Here is a 20,383-nt window from a genome sequence, read left to right on the forward strand (position 1 = left end):
CCCATTATCCCTCAGTAATTTGCCCAAGAAAGACTGTACTCGAGCAGGAAGTTTTATCTCCAGTTTTCCAAATTTTTGAGGTCTGGCTGATACCCGGTTTTGGAAGGTGATAAATACACATAAACACACAACTGGGAATTCAGAAAACAGCAACCACTCATTTGGTCTCTTCAATCAAACCTGGCTAGCAGGTTGAGGAAGGTGATTCTCCCCTGTACTCTACTCTGGTGAGAGCCTACCTGGAATACTATATCAAGTTCTGGGGACTCAAGTACAAGACAGACATGGACCTGTTAGAGCAGGTCCAGAGGATGGTCACAAAAATGATCAGAGGGATGGAGCACCTCCCCTATGAATAAAGGTTGTTGTTCACCCTGGAGAAAAGAAGGGTGCAGGGAGACCTTATTGAAACCTTTCAATATTTAGAGGGAGTTTATAAAAAAGGCAAATACTTTTTACCGAGGCCTATAGTGACAGGATAAGGAGGAATGGTTTTAAACTGAGAGGGTAGATTTAGGTAGGATGTAAGGGAGGAATTTTTGACAATAAGGGTGGTAAGACACTGGAACAGGTTTCCCAGAGAAGTTGTGGATGCCCCATCCTCAGAAGTACTCAAGGCCAGGCTGGATGGGGCTTTGGGCAATGTGGTCTAGTGAAAGATGTCACTATCCATGGTGGGTGGGTGGACTAGATAATCTTTAATTTCCATTAAAAATGATTAGACTCCAGTTTGTAACAAACTCCTTTGCACTTTTGAAAATTTACATCCTCGCCACTTTCCCTGTAGACACACTTTCTTGACAAAAGTAGCACAGCACCTGGCTACAAAAAGACCAATATCAGTTAGAATGTGAAAAGCCTCTACACACTGAAGGTGGAAACAAAGAGTTAAGACAGGGGCTCCCTGCCCCATTGAAGAGCTCATTTATCAAAAAAGTCAGCCTCTTCTGTTTTCAAACAATATAATATTAATTCCTTAAAGACAAAGTTCTTTTGGACCATTTTGCCAGAAAATAATGACAATTCGATTTACAAGTGCTTGTGAAAAATGGAGTAGACAAAGGGTAAAATATAATGCACTACTCCTCCTAAAAAGTCAAGTCATTCAGAAACAAATATTCATTTTAAAGCAGGCAAAATGTATTCTTTGTTGGACTTGTTCATTGTCTGATTTATTGTAACTGAAGTGGTTTTGATGGCCTTTTCTATTCTATTATCCTCTCCAAGTTTCTCTTTCATTAAGCAATGCAATTTTGAAACAACACTGTTGGTTCTCTTCAGACTGTATAGCTAGCTCAACTCCCACTTCCAAATGATAGGTGTAGTGTCAGTAAACTATTTTGCACAGAAGTACAATTCTCAAGATTAAAAAGGGAACCAGGCTTCCCCAAAAACATAATACAAAGGAGTTTTGGTTTGCACTCCTCTATATTGACTTTGAGGTTTTTGGGGGTTTTGGAAACAGACAGGACTTTGTGTTTGAAGGACAGTGCGGGTACAGAAGAATAATCCTAAAATTTCTTATCTCTTTGATGCCAGAAATCCTCATTACATTCCTCCATCCTTCCAAATGGAAACTAGAAACAGTATTACAAACACATCATTCTCATTCTCTTTGGCATAAAATGCTGGGATTTGCTCTGATGAGGTAGAATACCAATAGACCCTTAATGACTCATGAGAAAAAAGTAGATGAACAAAATCTCAGATCATCTACTCAGCTAGGAATTGAAGCAGTCCCTGTAGGTGTGGAATATATAACTTCAAGTCTCTTTCCCACTGTTCCATATTTTGGTAAGTGCCTGAAACAAGAGGCTATTTGACACTTATACTTTGGGCTAACTAACTTTGATTGAGATATTTGCAACAAATCCACCTCATGTTTCCATGAAACAGGTCTGTTTTGACAGAGGGTAAATTTTGTCAATGACAAAGCTGACCAGCTGTTCTGGACAGCACAAAGACATTTCTCTCACAGGGTCAGGATGGGAGTGCTGTGAGCAAAATGTTCACTGCAAGACAAAGCCAATCTTCTCTGAAGATAAGCTGGTTGAACATACAGTTAGTTTACTCCTACCCTATGTCATCTTTTATTAGGTTTATGGGGAAATTTTTATCTGCTGCAACTTTTACTGCACAACCAGACAAGCACAGTTTAAATGACGCTGCACAGAGATCCAACTGTAGGTACAGAAAGGACGAAGCAGACTGATTTGAACTACGTAAAGAAGGATTTCTATGTGCAGGCCTTGTGGAAGCAAGGCATGAAGAACAGCTAAGGCACAAAGAGTGATCAACAGATAGAAAATTAATACCTTCTGAAAAAGGCATAGAAAGGAAGCAGGGCAAAGATACTTGTGATTCAAAATAAAGTTAATAATAGAGTGGAATTTTAATATAATTTGTAAAATAACTGGGTACAAATTTTATCATTAACTACTTGCCATACGGACACTTTAAGACAAGGTATTTGGGTCTTCATGGATATCTTGACTGACATAATAAATTATGAGTAAACATTTTCAAACTTTCTCCCAACAGCTTCTAAATTATTGTTCAATAATTTGCATGAAGCACTTCTCGCAGCTGAGAAACTCTTATGTGCTATTAAGAAATGTAATTTAATTGCACTGGCTGCAAGGACAGAAAAATCAAGCTGAACAAATATGAAATCACAAGTAAAAAGGAAAATGAAAAATTAACGTTGAGAACAAAACTATATATAGCCCAGGAGAAAGAATCATATAAAAAACTGAAATTAAGATAGATCACCAAAAATTCCTAGAAAAATCAGAATTTTCAATCAAACAGAGAGAAAATCAATGTTATGGAAAGAAAAATGGCAGGATAAAAAGAAAGGATAAACAAAGATATTTATTGTTTAAATTAAAATGTGAAGTTCAGAGTTTACTAAAATGTTCACACAGTGTGTTGTAATTAATGCTGTAAAATAAATACAAATAGCTACAAATATGTAAAGCGATTAGTTCTGAAACAGAAACTGGCTTCATTAGACAGAAGACTGGAGCAGCATTTACCATTTGCTTCTTCTTGCATTTTCAGCTGTTGATTTAGTTGAAATTCTGCCTCCAAAAAAAAAAAAAAAAAAAAAAAGTTTAATTTAAGAAGGGATCTATCCTTTAACATTAAAGCAAAGGTTTGAAAGAAGAGATGAAAAAGACATTCTGTGGTTCTAGCCCATACAAAAACGCTTTCCTTCTCATTCATTCCTCATTGCTGTCTCAGAATCACCTACACACATTATACAATGCAAACACAAAGGATATACTCCCAGAAATATAACAGAGGAAGCTGCAAAATGGTTAACTCTCATATTTAAAGTGTAACTTTAATTCAGACCAGCTTTCTTCAGAGAAAAAATTACAAATTACTGATATTTCTTACTTCCCTAAAGTTAGAATAAGCCTTACCTTGAGGGTACAGCTCAATTTCTGAATGAATCACACCTTGGGACATAAATGGAAGCCATCTAAGAATAAGAAAGGAGGTAGGAATCAATTTTTTCTCTACCATATTACCATAGAACTGAATGATCAACATCTTATTTTCAAACTGAATATATATAACAGGATCTCTAGCTCTAAAATTTTAGTATTTGGTTTGATAGATGTTATAGAAATTATAGATCCAACAAAGAATTTTATTTCTGCAAAGGTAAGAGCTGAGTAAGTGTAAAATATACCTCTGCCAGATTAAGAGACTTTTGTGGCATGACTGTACTTGTTTGTACAGCTAAGCAGAAGAATATGGCACAGAACTTTTTTTCAGTACTATGGATTGAGTGTCAAGTATAATCTGTATGTATCTATTGCACCACTTCTTAAAAGCAGTGTTAAAAACAAAGGCTGAACCAAATATTGCTGTTCCTTATTCCTCCTAGAAATTGAGGACAGATTGATAAGTCTGAAAAAGTACAACTTGAGGCAAACATTGGTTAAGTTTCTTAGTCGTGTTACTCTGGGCTATGGATAATTTTGAAATGTTTTCATTCAGAACATGGGTTACCAGCTGTTTTAGCTTCCTCCTGCTTGGTGAAAAATCAGCTAGTTTTTTACTGGGTTAAAAAAAAAATTAAATCAGCAAGTTTCTGGGCTGTTGGTTTTTATTTATTCGGTCCACTTCCATGGACTCTCCAGGAATGACCTAAATCATTCAGATTCCTATGAAACCCATTGGGAATCCAGTATAAGATGGTCAGCATGAGTCCAGAGCAGCTTTGGAAGGTTCCTTATTTTTTGCCTTGAAAACATTGGCAGGCCAATTCATATGGGAAGTTGTCCCTAAGAAACAAATTTTGTCTTACTAGACAACTACATATTTATATTACTCCTGGTAAAACCTGACAATCCTAAATGCTAAAAAGTATCAGTCTGTAACTAACAAATACTATCTAACTGAAACCCAATGAGGGCTGTTGGATGTTCAGAAACTAATGTCAGATTTTTCAATCAGATAAAATGCTGATGTTTCCTTGTCTAAATGAGAAAAAAACACAAAAACAAAAACAAAAACAAAAACAAAAACAAAAAAACAAAACCAAAACCAAAAACAAAAACAAAAAAAAAAAACACAAAAAAACAGCATTTTGTTTATACATTGGATCATAAAATATCAACATAAAATAAAGCTGTGAGGCTGAAGTTTAATAAATTAGAGAGATATCTGAAGAGCAAAAACTCCCTCCCTCCTTGAATAGAGCACAGTATTTCAGCTTTACATTTTGGCCAACATGGAAGCTGCCCCTGACCCTCACCACTGACCTATTTTAACCCTTTTTCTGTGGCAGTTTCCTTATACAAAAGTCAGGAATGAAAAAAAAACCCCTCTCTCTATTTCTTCTTAACAGTATGTGTCACTGGATAATTTTTGCTGGTCAACATCTGGTGTTAATTATCAGAATTAATACAGCAAAGTGCCCTGACATGTATCATTCCTAAACTGTGTTGCCCTGACGTCCCTGAGCTGTGTTACTCACTGGAGGACAGACATGAAACTGAGATGATTTTTCATGATTGAGGTAGGCAGCTGGCCTGCATCCAAATCTGCTCCAGAGAGTAGATACAAATCCTCAGTCTTATACTACTATTTAAAAACATGCTACTGATTGAAGAAAGATTTCAGATTTAGAGTTTATCAAGGTGAGAGAGCATCTTTATTCCTGTTTTTGACGATGTGACACCAAGAATTGCAAGTTGTTGTTCAGTATTATATATAAAAACTCATGAAAATCCAGACAAAATAACTAGGCATCTTGCATCTATTAAATATTCTTAATTAAATTCATAACATTTCTCCCACCTCTACTCAGCACTTGTCCGACCACACCTGTGTTTAGTTTTGGCCCCTGTTATACAAAAAAAGATATAGATAGGCTGGAAAGGGTCCAGAGAAGGACTGCAAAGATGATCAAAGGACTGGGAAGCCTGCTGTATGAGGAAAGGCTGAGAGAGAACTAGGTCTGTTCAGCCTTGAGAAAAGAAGGCTCAGGGGAGACCTTATCACCATGTTCCGGTACTTAAAGGGTGGCCACAAAGAAAATGGAGACTCCGTTTTTACAAGGAGTCACATGGAAAAGACAAGGGGTAATGGGCACAAGTTACTCCCGGGGAGATTCTGATTGGACACATGAGGAAAATTTTTCAGAATAAGAACAATTAGCTATTGGAATAATCTCCCCAGAGAACTGGTGGATTCCCCAACACTGGACACTTTTAAGATTCAGCTGGACAGGGTGCTGGGACACTTTAGTGTAGGTCGTGGTTTGCCTAGAAAAGTTGGACTAGATGATCCTTGAGCTTCCTTCCAACCTGGTGTTCTGTGATTCCATGAAATATTGTTAATTAAATAATATTAATTCTAGTGCCTTGTCACATGATCACATTGTTTCTCTACACTTTCTTTATTTCACTTTAACGATGCACATACCAAGATAGACTGCAAAACTAGAAACTCCTAATGTAGGATTACTGTCATATTTATCCAAACATGCAAAACACGTATTTATCAATTGACTTTTAAGATGGTTGTTTAATAACTTCAATGGAACAACCCACAAAATAATTCTGACTTTGGGCATCACATTTTTCTCTCTAGCAATGCTACTGTTCATAAAGAAAGCGAATGCTGCTTCTAGATGGCAAATCTGTTTTCTTTCCCATTTAGAAATACAACTAATTTTGAACCTTTTTGTGTGCTTTATCTTTCTTTCCTGAACAGATAAGTCACACTTATAGCAGTAATCCTTGTTTGATAAGGTTGCACTGTACAATCTAGAAACACAGCCACAATATAAACCTTTAACTTTTGTTATGGAACATGCAGGATATTGACTCCAGCAGTCTATTCTGGAACACATTTTTGTGGGTTTTATGAAAGTGCAAAATAACCCAGATTTGTCTTCCTCTGGAAAATTCATATTTAGTACCTTGATTGGCATAATAATGTTGGTGATACGTATTTAAGAATATATAAGAATATTGTTGTAAAAACTACCTTGCACAATTGAAAACATATTCCGAGTCGTTCTTAGCTTCTCTAACAATGACTTTATCACAGTACCAATACTGGGACTTCGCATTAGCCTCACAGCGCAACAGCACCTTCTGCAGTTTTCCAAGAGATACAGCTTCCACTTCAAAAGCATTGACCTAGAAGACGGAGGAGACAGCAGTCCGCAATCTGCCACCACTAAATCAAACCGGAAGTTGAAGTGTTTTAAAAGCCTGATTAACTCTCACAGTATACAAAGATTCCCGTTGTTTTTAATGACAGCTGAACTGTTTTCACAGTGCTTGCATCTGAAAAGTTAAATGTCTTCTGATTACCTATCAGAGCAAATGAGAAAACACAACTATAAACCAGACTGCAGTAATAATCCCGAAAAAATTGTTTCTTCATCCATCACCCAAAGAGCTGCACACAACCCTTCACCACTGTTTCAATACCTTGCCATTTACAACTATTCTTCAGGCAAGAATGAGTTGAAGCTATTCTTTCCTTTTTATATATTTATTTAAAAAACAGGCTTTCTCATCCTTTTCTCTTTTTGGTCTCACCTCCTCTATTTACACTTTTATTCTGCTGGAAGTAACTGAAATCTGATACACTGCTTTCCTCTTGTTATTCATTTAAGCTTGTGCTTACAGCTAGTAAAGATTGTTTTCATAGGAGCATGAAGCTAATCAGGTGAAGGGTTCAAGTTGGTGATTTTCTGTCACAGTAAAAAGCATATAGCTTTCTCTCTCCAAATGTAAAGTCCAGATAACTCAGTAAAAGGAAAATGAAGGAAAGAATTACACTGGAAAAATCTTATCTGTAAACTTCTTGGTCTTTAGCACATGGCAGAATTGAGACTGCTTGTGCAACTTCTCCCTTGTGTATATGTAACATATGATCACAAGCTATTCTCTCTGAAGGATCCCTGCCGCAAACTGTGCACAGGCAGGACTGCAGCTTTTCAATATTTCTTTTTATCTTCATTATCTTTATGACTCTATGCATTACTTACTGCATCCACCCAAAGAGTTCAGTGAAACAGAACTGATTTCCCCAGTGATTTCACTTTTACACTTTTTCCATAGTACCAGGTTTTCCACAAATGCTGAAATCTGGTTTTTGAAAGGTCATCTACATAATATTTCATTTTACTTATATAGTTAAAACACTGAGATTATTGCCAAAACCTGCAAAAGATGTAAAGTAGTTGGGGTGCTCAACCTAGAAACCGAGAGGTTAGTTTATCAGCATATTTAGCATTTCAAAGAGCTTACTAGGTGCAGAGCAGAATTCTCTTTGAACAAATCTCAGTTACAGCTGTGGTTGCTCAGAAAAGTTAAACTGGTTATGCAGCAAAACAGAAGCATACACAAAGTGGTCACTCAGGAAAGCTTTACTTCATAACAAAATGTACTTTGAACTACAACCCTTAGCCCCTGTATAAATAATATCCTGAATTTACTATCAATCTGGCAAGACTAATCCCTCTAGAAATCTCCACTTAAATCCTGAATTTCAATTTGAATAGAACTTCATCTTATATATTTAAAATGGCATAAAATATACATTTTAAAGTAGTATAGCTACCACTGAGGTTTCCCAGCAGGTTATTGCTATTCTTGGCAACTTAGATACTACTTTTTATTTTGTAATTAAGTGTTCCACTAAGACCATGATACCATTTGTTAGACATAAAAGTGCTAATTCTCAATAACTCGTAAAGGAAGGTACAAGCTTAATAGAAGGTCTTAAGAAGGCTACTGGCAGGGCTAAGATTAAATTCAGTAGTTCCTGAAATTCCTGAAACCATACACCACTGCAGAAAATCAGGATGATGAATATTTTACTCATGGAGGAGCTAGGAGGTAATTTAAAGAAAAATTACTTTAAAACTATCCTGTATTAATCACAATACTATACATTAAAAAATTTATATATAATCTATACATTTAGACATTAAAAAATTGCTTAACAAACAGTCCTACTAAGATCTGAGATCACAGAACAATTTCTGTGCACTTATTTGGAGCCAGCTCAACAGAGTATTTTAAATTCATAGGCAGCTCTTCTTATCACCCTTAAGGCGGTTCTTCAAATAATTTTTCTTCCCCTTTTCTTGCCTATGTTTTCACTCATTCTAGTCATTTCTGGATCAGTAGTAAATTATTTTCCTTAGTTCCTAAAAATTATTTTGGTAATAATAATAAAGGTAAACTTCTGTGATCTTTTTTATTAGGTACCTGTTAAGACACATATAAGTTACTTATATGACTAAGCAAATGGTTTTTCAGACTTACCATTCCTCTCTGAAAAGTGACTGGTATACCAGTTTTATGTAGAAGTCTCAGACCAGAATCTCCTCTTTTTCCATAGATGCACAGGTAAACTGCATAATCTGTATCAGTTTGCTCAAAGTCCCCAGTATAGACATAAACATGGTATACGACAACTTCCGAAAATAATCAAAAGAAAAAATACAAGTTATGTGTAGCACAACTGGTTTTATTCACTATTCTAGCTTAATCGAAACAAAACAATGCCAGCATGTCTTATCTGCAATTAATTTTCTGGAATATACTGTCCAGAAATCAGCCTGCCTAACTGTTTTTAAGATTGCTTAAGACCACATTTATGAATGTACAGCAAATGGAATATAATTCAGATGACATTAGTACTGAAAAAGAGGTAAGTGATATATAAACAACTGTGCAACTGAAGTACACACATACTTGGATAGACAGGCTTCCCAGCTTTCACTACTGGAAGTTCACAAAGCAATTCTCTATCATCACGATTCTTTGACAACCAGGTGTTTGTTGGAAAATTCAGTGTTCTTTTGCTCTTTAGATGTTGCAGTGTCACCTAGAGAAGAAGCAATTCCAAGCTGTGACTCAGTCCACTCTTTCTAGTGCTTTGCTTCTCAACAGCAAAACATATTTTTGTATCTATCTTTTCTTCTACCTCAGAAAACAATAACACAATCAGAAAATATGACATACAAATTTGCAGTATGAAAACATTTTTATTTGGCAGCTACTTTGCAACTTGGCTCATCACTAGAGAGGATCTTTAGTCACACCTGTGGTATTGCAGCTGAAACCTCCAGCCTTTAGTCTTTGAATACACTCTGGACTTTAAAATTACGTTATTCTTGGAACAAACAAAGCTGTAATTGAATCCTGCTTTTTTGCCACAAAAAAAAACTTCACCAATTCCGATTTCTGTAAGTAAGCCATCTCTATGTAACACTGACTGGAGTACTAAAGACTGAAAACTTTCTGGTAGGTGAGGTTAGGTGAGACTGACCTTTGGAACATGTGGAAAGATCGATACTTTTTTTATTTTAAAATGAAAACAGGGTGAAACTCACCATCTGCATCCTTCTGAACTTTGGCAAGGAGAGGTTATGGTGAAATATTAAGTTAATTTATATTATATTTGGCTCTTCTACAGCAGAAAGAATGAAAGACAACCTGAGTACCAGCACCCTCCACACATTTCTCTGAAGATAGTTAAAATTCAAATTCTTGAGTTATTTGCCACTCTACATTATGATAGCTGTCTTACTTGTTTCTTGTAACTAAAGCAGCCTTTCCTCATTTTTATGAGAGCAGTTTTTGTTGATCTTGAATTACAGCAATGCTCACTACAATTTTTTCCATAGGCCTTGACTAGCAAATGGAAATCAGTGCCAGAAAACTGTCTTTCTGCACTTGTGTTTTGAATGTGCTTATTGTATGCATAAGCCTTGCAAACAAAATTATAAAAACAAGTATTCACATTCAAAGTCTAACACTTCGGAAATCAGGACAATATATGCCTTTATCCCACTTTTACAGTAAAACAGTATTTTAAGTAAAATAAACACTGCTTTTAACACCAAAGTAGATATTTATTGTAACATGAAATGCGTTTGCAGCAGTGATTCTTCATCTGTAATGTTTATTGAGAGAGCTCCCCCTGCTGATTCATAACAATTGCAAATATTAACGGCTTGTCAGAAAATCAACCTGAGTTCTTTCCATGAAAATAAATATTTTAAATCCCAGGGTTATCCTACAAAATTTGGACCAGTATGTTAAAGAAATATTTTGTAACCACTGGGATGGAAAGTAGGATTCCTGCAACCATTTATCAACTGAAATATTTCTACTTACATTCAGTTTTGTCATAGTAACAGGTACAGCCTTTGTGCTAACGTAAAAATCTCTCTGGTTGTCTAAACCAGGCTTTTTAAGATTAATTAAATGCAAAGGATAAACTTGCAGTTTTTACAGATTCAAAGTAAGAAACAGAAGAAAAATACTTAACCACAATTCTGAATTAAATCTTACGTGGGGCTCAGTGTCAACAGGAATTTAGTATAAATTTAATCTGGTGAACACCCTTAAACATCATGAGAAAAATAGAGTTAAAACAGAAGCAGAGAAGAAGAATTAATTCATCAAACTGAAAAAAACCCAGCAATTTCTTTTTCTAGCCTGCCTTTAAGCAAACTTTGTTCATTCTTCACATGTAGTTGTCATGGAATGATTGTTGCTGCATCATTTTCAATTTTTCATAGATGGAATTTATAGCTAAAATCTCCCTAACACACAGTGAAGAGTGCAGGTAAGCTTTCAGAAAGCAAAACTTGTTAGAACCAATCAGTACACCAAAAATTGCTATCTACAAACTACATGAATTAGAAATAATTGCATAATAATCCTACATTTTTCCAGCTCTCAGGAAATGGACTGTATCAGTGCTTTACACAGAATCATAGAGCCATAGAATGGTTTGGGTTGGAAGGGACCTTAAAGATCATCTAGTTCCAACTCCTCTACCATAGGCAGGGACACCTTCCATTAGACCAGGTTGCTCAAAGCCTCATCCAGCCTGGTCTTGAACACTGCCAGGGATGGGACATCCATAACTTCTCTGGGCAACCTGTTCTGGTGTCTCACCACCCTCTTTTGTCATCTCTAACGCAACCTAAGAACACAAAGCAATAAGAATGTATCACAGTCGGCATTTTCGATTCATGAAAATATGGGTTAATGAAAAGATGGGCTTTTAGTTTCTATAAAAAGAAATAAAATGGGAAAAAAAATCACCAAAACAAATCTCACCCTTTGTAAATTCCACTCTGATTGCTCATTCTGTAATCCGTCAAGTTCAATTCTTATCTTGTAGATATTGCCAATGGTTTTTATTTTGACCTGAATAAAGCCAAAGCAGTGCAACATATAATTACATTCAAAAATACATATAACTTACACTTTAAACTTGTGTGTTAGAGGCTGCATGTTAATTCAGCAAGGCCATGCCTAGCAAACTAACACTGTATCCAGTTCATGATAAAAGACATTTCAGTCTCAGTCTCCCACAATACGGAAGTAGCATCCCAACGGCAAGCACAGGCTTATGATTTCTATAGCTAAAACTGTTACAGCCTTTAGGACATCTTGCCAGAAAAATACCCTAAACATTTCTCTTCCTGTTTTTTCAATCATCACATGTGAAATAACTCAAACCCCCTGTTTTCATTTATGCACAAACCCCATTTGCCCTGTATTTCTACATTTTGCCATTCATTCAAATGGCATATTCAATTTGGGCCATATTTCTCGAAAAAATATAGCTACATCACATCGGGGGGAAGGGAGGGAGGGAAGACATACATACAACTGCATCTTTATCTTTCTAACTGGTTCTAGATTTCTCTGAACCATTATAGTATCTGAGTGTACACAAACAGCGCACAATATTTGATTGGCAAATTTTGGCTTAGAGGATCCAGAAAAGAGACTGCTTCTGTTTTGTCTAAGCAGATTTCTGTCTAAGCTCCAATTTGACCATATTATAGTCTAGCAAAGTCACAATGCTTGCCAGAGAAATGAGTTAGCAGACTTTTGAATATTCAAAGTTTGAAGAGTAAAAAAAAGTTGGTGAGGGCCATTCATGAGAGCAACAAGAATACAAAATTTAATCCACTAAACTACAGGTCACAAATTTTTTATAATGGAGCACAGCAACATGAGCATAAACCCTAGTCTGTCAAAATGAAGGATATAAAACTTTTGAAATCCTTAAAGTATAAGCTTTCAAAAGCTGGCAAACTATGCAAGTTACTGATACTGTCTTTGCCTTCTCACCATGATTTGCAGTAATTTGCACTGTCATTGCACTTTCAAGCATTATACGTGCTCTTATGAAATCTACTCTATGAAACCCCATCCTATCCCACTTATCTGGGATTTATTTGAAGTCTAGCCATTATTTAAAGTGAGCATAAATCATTTTAGGGCATTTATAATGTAGCACTAGGGAAGAAAAAGTAAGTGCATTAGCATGTTATTTCTCAACAATTCTATTAGTAAAAGGTTGGTAACAGCCTAATCCTCTCCATCATTTACATTCAAAAAAAACTTATTTTCCCTATACAAAAATTATTTTCTTTTCATTCTCTTAGAAACACCTACTAGTGTATTATCCACTCTTTCTTTATCTTGATTAATAAAAACCCCTCTTTTCTTTTCAGAGATCAGAATTACCTCAGTTCCTATATCAGCTTTTGTGCTCTTGTATAATACACTTTTATGTTAGAGTCACAGCATTACTATGGTTTAGTCAAAGATTTCTAGAAGCAAATAACTTTTACTCTTGGTTTCCTGGACATTGAAATGCACTCAGCAAATCACAAAGGCTGTTTGAGAAAGAATCTGTGGAATTCACACCTGTATTTGTATTGGTATAGTTGCTACATCGACCTGAATTTTATTAACAAAATAAATGCTAACTCCAGGCTTGCAACACTGATGTGACAATATGATTCCTGCCTGTTCCATCAGCTTAAGAAAATAGCTTTGTTTGGTGGAGTCAGTTTCTGATATCCTTGCTTATGCTGCATAATATTTCTCTCTATAAGTAGTCTTACCAGAGGTAACCTGGAGACTTTGGGATTAAAGCAGTAGTAAAGTAAGGGCATATATATACAGCTTGACTTAAAAAAGAACTATTGTCATTTCCTGCATTTCACAAACCAACTAAGAGAGTCTCAAGTAACATGAGATACTGTCTTCTCATTCACAGAGCTGATGTTCACTGAATACACATTGCTGTCATGTTGTCTGTTTATTCTAATGAATCTCTCTTAAGCCTCTTGGTTAAAAAAAAAAAATAGTTACATTATAATTTCATGTATCAATACAAAACACAAACATACTGGACTTTGTCAGAATACAAAGAGTGATTTCCGCCTAAAACAAGCAGAGGTCTACCAGAAAAAACCCTCAGGTAGCCTTGATTTTTTTCATGCACAATCTTAGAAAGATTTAACTGGCAGTGACTACTCACCTGGCTAAGGTAAGAGAGAGAAGACCACAGATTAATTCTGCTCAAATTTTTCGTAGTTGGGCATACTGCTGATAAGTGAAAGGTTAAAAATCTGATTTCAAATTACCTTATTATTACAGGCTTTTGAAACCTGTTTTCTTCCTAGAACTCTTGGCCAGAGCTATGATTAAGTTGATTTCTTTAAAAAATAAAATTTGGTATCTTCTGCTCTAGAAAATACCAGTGGAAACATATCAAGCTCAAAGATGTAAATGGTAAAAAAGTAGAATTTTTTTTAAGTAAGTCAAGTCTTACATTCCTACTTTCATTTCAAAACTTATCCTGCAAAGCAAGTACAGGATAAAGTTTGAAGAGAAAAAAAGAAGAAAGAGCTCTTACTCAGAGGCTTTTTCTTTGTGGATTTATCTACTGCAGACTAAAGAGTGAAAAGTGCTTTGGTGACATTTGCTGTTTCATGCCTGAAAGCAATAGTGTCAAGAGAGATGTAAAGAACCATAGTAGCAGCCCCAGGTGATGAAAGATTCTGCTCTCTCAGTAGATCAATATCCCCAGCACTCAGCCATAATGGGCAATATCTATTTTAGAGAAGAGGAATTGGTCCATCTCTTAAGAATGTATGGATTAACACTGCAAACATGCCGTTACCCAATGTTGCTTATAAATTATTCACTAATTAGGAGAACAGGATTCCCCATGGATCATAATATATAGCCTACATACTTTTAAAATGAACATTACAATTGGTTATCTTCCTGCCTATGCTCTATTCATAGAGAGTGTTATTAGTAATATCGAGAGTAGCGATCTTGGTTTGTGCTAAGATTGTATTAGAAGAGTTGATGAGTGTGGAAAAAAAATTTGCACAAAATGTGATGAATATAAGTTCTGCTTCAGTTAGGTGAAGACATGAGTGTGTTACATGCATCTCAGACAGAAAGATTTAAGCAAAACAAATTTTAGCCCCTTTGGTAATTTCCTCTCATCCTTCCTAGACATAATTTCCTTACTACAACAGAGGTGGGGTTATTCTTAAATAATAGCAGAACTCTGTGTTTTCATGGCATGCTAACGTGTAGTTTTGATTGGGCTTTTAGTAATTCCATAGGTAAAACTTCAGGCATTTCAGCTATTTATAATATGGAGGCTATAAAAAGGGTTTTCTTCCTTAACTGAACTAGTTCCACAGTATAGATTTTATATTATGCTTTGAAAACTGTATACATGAAGATTTAATTACCAAAGATACAAGTCTTACATCAGACATGGTTTGTTCAGAAGTGGACAGTTTCCAAAGCTACTTTCAAATCAACTGCCTTAAAGAAATCAATTTACTCCTTCAGTTGTCCCATTTGGACTACTGTATGAGGGAGAGGGGGTTGAAAGAGTATTTCCTCTGTATGCACCAAGCTGATTGAATGCAGAATTCATAGAGATTAGATAGAGATTTATTTTATGCAGTAAACATAGGAGAAAAACATTTTTTGTTTTCACATGACAGAATAATCTTTGGAAAGGTACATATTAAAATAATGTTCTTAGCCTTCATTAGCTACCTGAAATTCATCTTCCTGCCTGGGAAGAAACAGCTGCTTTCTGTTGTCCTTGCCAAGAGTTATTGGTCCAGCTACTCCTCTGTCTCCATATATCCAGAGAACGACATTTGCTTCTGTTCCTACATTTCCTGTCAGCACTGACACTTTCCATTCATCATCTGAAGGAAGGGGACACTCACCACCTTGGGGATTTCGCATTTCCTCTGTGAAATACAGAACATTAGTGGGAGACAAAAATCATCATGAAACTGCCAGTTGCTGTTGCAACTTCAGCACATAAGGAGACCATAACAGAGAGGCGATTGTATTTTTTCATGGCAAGGGAGATACTCTGAAATGATTGATGTATGTTTCTTGTCTAGACCAAAACATACTGATTAATAGAGCCACAAGAATCAGCTGGAAAAGAACAAGTATCTCTCACATGCACTATCATCATATTATTCTTCATACATATTCTGATGTAGAGTAAGGATGCTGTGATGCAGAACTATGGCATTAAATCAACATTTCTAGTTCCTTAGCCTGACGTTTAGAAAGGAGTAGCATTACTTGTTAATACTCCTCTAATGCCTTGTGTTGGGACATTATCAGCAGAATTACATGTCTGAGAATAGACAATTTTCATTTCAAATGAAAAAAAAAATCATTCAGGAAATTAACTTTCTTCAAGTTAAATATTCATTACATACTGTAAAATACTCAAAAAAGAGCACAATATATCCTTGCCCAGCTATACCTATGCATAGAGTGCCAGCATTTGGCTAAGGCAGGTCCTGTATGAATAAGACAATAGCAGCACAGTACTACTTTATGTATAAATTTCACAAATTTAATGGCTGAGCAAATATAACTTTGGAAAACAGATATTTCACTTTAGAATAACACCTATTGATCTTCCATCTCCCTTAAGAGAAATATATATAAGCACAAAGATTTCAAGAGACACATCTCCACATGAGAGATGAAAAAATAGACTCTCTTGGGATAAAGGGGTAAAGAAATTTAGTTTTGAGTATTCTAATCAAAGTGGAGTTTACAAATATCAGATGTCTGGAACACCACTTTTCAATAAAGTGACTGCTGACCATAAGGTCTTCTCTGAAAGTGGGAGCCCTTGACCACAAGAATTTATAATCTGTTCTGACACAAGAGGCAGATAAAAACCCTAAATTTGAAAAAATGAGCTAACACATTGTCTATATACTGTATCCTGCAGGGATTTCCAAACTGCTCTCCATGAGGCCTTCCCATGCAACTGCAGAGACTTTTTAACATGCTAACCATAATGACTATAATCTGCGCTGCAGATTAATTTTCTTTTGTATCCCCCAGCTCATTCTTCATCCATTAAGCAGCTTTCTATGAACCAAGCTTTTGGAGGCCAGAGGCTCCAAACACATAATGGAATTCTCTTGCAATTTTGCAGAATTCATAAATAGCCACTGGTATGGATTTGTTGAAGGATCCCCACTGCATCACTATGTATGTTCCTGCTCCACTACATACCTTGCTATCAGAGCCCTTTACTTTTTTATTTGCTTGATTAAAATACTGTGGTGGGTTTCTCTGGGCTGGAGTTTTCCCCCTTCACTTATGAAAACACCTTTGCCTCAAAGCAAAATTAAAAAAAAAGAAAAAATATTAAAAAAAACGAACAATCCTTCACCTCCAGCAGAATAACACCCAGCTAGTCCCCAAGGAACAGCTACTTTGGAAAAACTCCCTTTCGGTTTTATTTCTGAGCATGACAATATACGGTATGGAGTATCTCTTTCTTCAGCTGTCCCATCCCAGCCCCTTGCCGTTGTCACCTCCACCAGCCTACTTGCTGGGAGGGCAAAGAGAGAAACTGAGGTGGACTCTGTGCCATGCAAGCACCGCTCAGCAACACCTAAAACAGTGTGTTATCAACACTGCTCTGGTCACCAGGCTAAAACACAGCACCAGAACAGACTGCTGTGAAGAAAATTAAGTCTATCTCAGCCAAGCCCAAGGCTTTGAGCAACCTGGTCTAGTGGAAGGTGTCCTTGCCAGAGGAAGGGGGGTTGGAACTAGATGAACTTTAAGGTCCCTTCCAACCCAAACCATTCTATGATCCTACGAAAATAAAGCAGTATCTATGACAGAAATCTGCAAAATTTATCTGACTGTGCTTTGCCGCTAGCACTAAAATATCAGCTTGAAGGCAAAGTGAAAAACAGTTTTGAATCCTTGAGACCTGCTTCTCAATAAACTTTTTTGAGCAACAAATTCCATATTCTGCTGAAACACATCTGAAGCAAACTGGGTAAGCAAAGAAGGATCGATTCAATACTGAGACATGGTCTTGATCTTCCCTTTAAATTTCCTTAAATGTCAGTTTTACAATAGTAAATAAATGCCTTTTCTCTTAAAAGTTGAACTCAGAATGAACTACATAGTTTCTTGGATTGATTGTCCTATAGGTTTAATTAACAAGGTAACTAAAGCACCAAACCTGAATTATGATGTGCTAGCACTGAACTCTTAACTGATGTAGAATAACTGCACAGGGAATTGCAAAGGAATTAGGATCCAGTACCAAGTTACATAACAAGAAAGGACTAAATTCTGGAGCCAGGGGAAATTTCAGCCTTGGTAAAGATTCTAAAATTTAGTTGATCAATTTTTAAGAAATTCAGAACTGCAATAGTATGGCTTTTACAACAGTGCTTTTAACAGTAGTAGTAGTATGACTTTGGAATTATCTGGTTACAGTAATTTAGAAATAGGCAATAGCGTCATAAAAATTGCTGGGTTTATTAGATACTTCATCATGACTGAGAACAAGTTATTCTGAAAGAAAATAAGAAAATCTACATATTGAAAATGAAGCTAAAAGGCAAACATCTTGTATTTACCTGACTGAAAACTTGATCACACTTGTCTTTCAGTGACTGAAAGAACTATAGCAAAATAGTTGCTTGGTATAATAAATATTTTTGAGAACTTGACTATATAACATTCTGTAACTGTAGTTACCTAGCTTCTCACCTATAACTCTGAAAGCTAGAGGTCCTTCCAGCTATCTAAACCCACATCTTTCTTACACAGAGATTAATATTTTCATGAGATGCACAGGTGTTCAAGAAGCATAAGGAATCCCAAGCTGCTTCACAGGCTTAGCACAAGAACTCCATACTCGGGCTATTGCTACCCTAAGCAGCTACTGCAACCTCAGACTATTTCCTCTTGGAAACAATTTTAATGCACAAACAATTCACAGGCTTGGAATGTTTTTTGCCTCATAATTTACTGGCTCTTCTTATAAATGGAAATCAGTGGCATTGATTTGCTACAGGCTAAAATATTCCAGCCTGAAAAGAGGATTTGATGGTTACCCTCCATTAGTCATGGGAGGTTACACACTGCACGATACCGTGCTGTAAATCTATTGCGACAAAAATTCATTCTGATGGGTCTGCATGAGAATGGTGAAGTCACAGCTCTTCATGCAGTTTCATAACAACTTTATTTTTAATTTACTTATCCTAAATCTAAAGCAAAAAGAAATGATCTTCTGAGACAGGATCGTTATGACTGAGTGACACTTTTGAAATGAACCATCAGAAAAACTAATCTTTAGAGCAGAAGCTTGGACACTAAAGTTGACACATTTTTATTACACCTTTTTGTATCATTATTTCCAATGTAATCCAAATGGAAATGAGATCAGAATTTATTAGAATCTTCTTTTCCATTGTAAGTAAAATATACTAAATATTAGCAGCAACTAACAGTATTCCAGACATACAGGAAAGGAACATGGTAGGTATAGAAATAATTTCTCAGAGATACAATTTGTTATTTTTAAGGTTTTAGTGTCTTCTGCTTCATCTCCTTTATCCCTAGACTTTGTGGTCCTCTACCTATGTATATAGTATTTCCCTTCTGTTTTGGGCAGTGCATTTGATCTGTCTTGAGTCTGTAACATGGTGTCTTGCTCACATTTTAGCTGACTTGTCTCTGACACTCACTCCATTCTGCGAGCTGTTAAGTAGAAGCTGAGACCAACCATCATCCTTGTACAGTGAAAGAAACTTTTTGAGGAACAGAGAACTCATGCTGCAACAGGAGAAGCCCCAACTGCTGCAGCACAGTTTTCAGTTTAATTAATGCTAAATCAATTATTATTTGTGAAAACAACCACCAAAACACAGCTACTGGTTAGCAGACACAGATATAAAGATGGCCTGGTCAGCCTAAGGGTTAATCTGCTCTGAGTTTGGATTCTAAGTGTACTGCTGGATTGTATGCTCAATACAAACATCACCCTTTTCCTCGAATGTTAGCTGGGAGTGAAAAAGCAAATGAGCATTCTAATGAAAATCAGTTTAAAAATTAAGGCTCACCTCTACATATCAAAAATCAGTCACCTTTAAAGTATTCTAAGTTAATATATCTTACTAAAAATGAGCATCTCTTTTGAAGGGCAGAGTAACTTTGATATTTCTATTCATCTTGCATAAGCAGAGTCCAAATTTATGAATGTTAGAAATATTTCTTACAAAGAGTTATAGTCTCTGTGTAACCAATTTCACAGCAGATATTGCTTCTATAAAAGGATCATTTACATCCAACACTAAAAACATCCAGCTTCTTTGAAAACAGGTTTGATGGCTTGTGTATTGTTGCCATGGGTTTCAAATACAGCATATCTTACCAATTGCTGACAACCCACAACACTTTGGGAAGGCTAACACAATGATACAGCATGAACTCTGACAGATTAGAAACTGAAAGTGAGTATTTTGAGCTAAGAATGGAAACAACATTGGAAGAAACAATCGTAATTAATAATAATAATCCACACTTATGAATTGAACCACGAGTTCAAACAAATTTTTTTTAAATCCTTCCTTATACTTCACATTATACCCTATGAACAAGTATGCCATATTTGATATCTTGTTCACATTGGTAGGCTTTTCATGTACACTTTGAAATAGCAGTCT

General features: G+C 35.9%; 1 protein-coding gene across 1 annotated transcript in view; it reads right to left on the bottom strand.

The window, feature by feature from the left end:
- The window catches only part of RP1 (RP1 axonemal microtubule associated), a 193,036-nt gene that overhangs the window by 118,823 nt on the left and 53,830 nt on the right, over positions 1–20,383 (bottom strand). Inside the window, 7 exon segments of the mRNA XM_032919831.1 lie at positions 3,039–3,083; positions 3,432–3,490; positions 6,514–6,668; positions 8,814–8,965; positions 9,246–9,378; positions 11,628–11,717; positions 15,408–15,610. Of these exon segments, the coding sequence (XP_032775722.1) occupies positions 3,039–3,083; positions 3,432–3,490; positions 6,514–6,668; positions 8,814–8,965; positions 9,246–9,378; positions 11,628–11,717; positions 15,408–15,610 (837 nt within the window).

The sequence above is a fragment of the Strigops habroptila genome, chromosome 1, assembly GCF_004027225.2.
Source record: "Strigops habroptila isolate Jane chromosome 1, bStrHab1.2.pri, whole genome shotgun sequence".
Taxonomy (NCBI): domain Eukaryota; kingdom Metazoa; phylum Chordata; class Aves; order Psittaciformes; family Psittacidae; genus Strigops; species Strigops habroptila.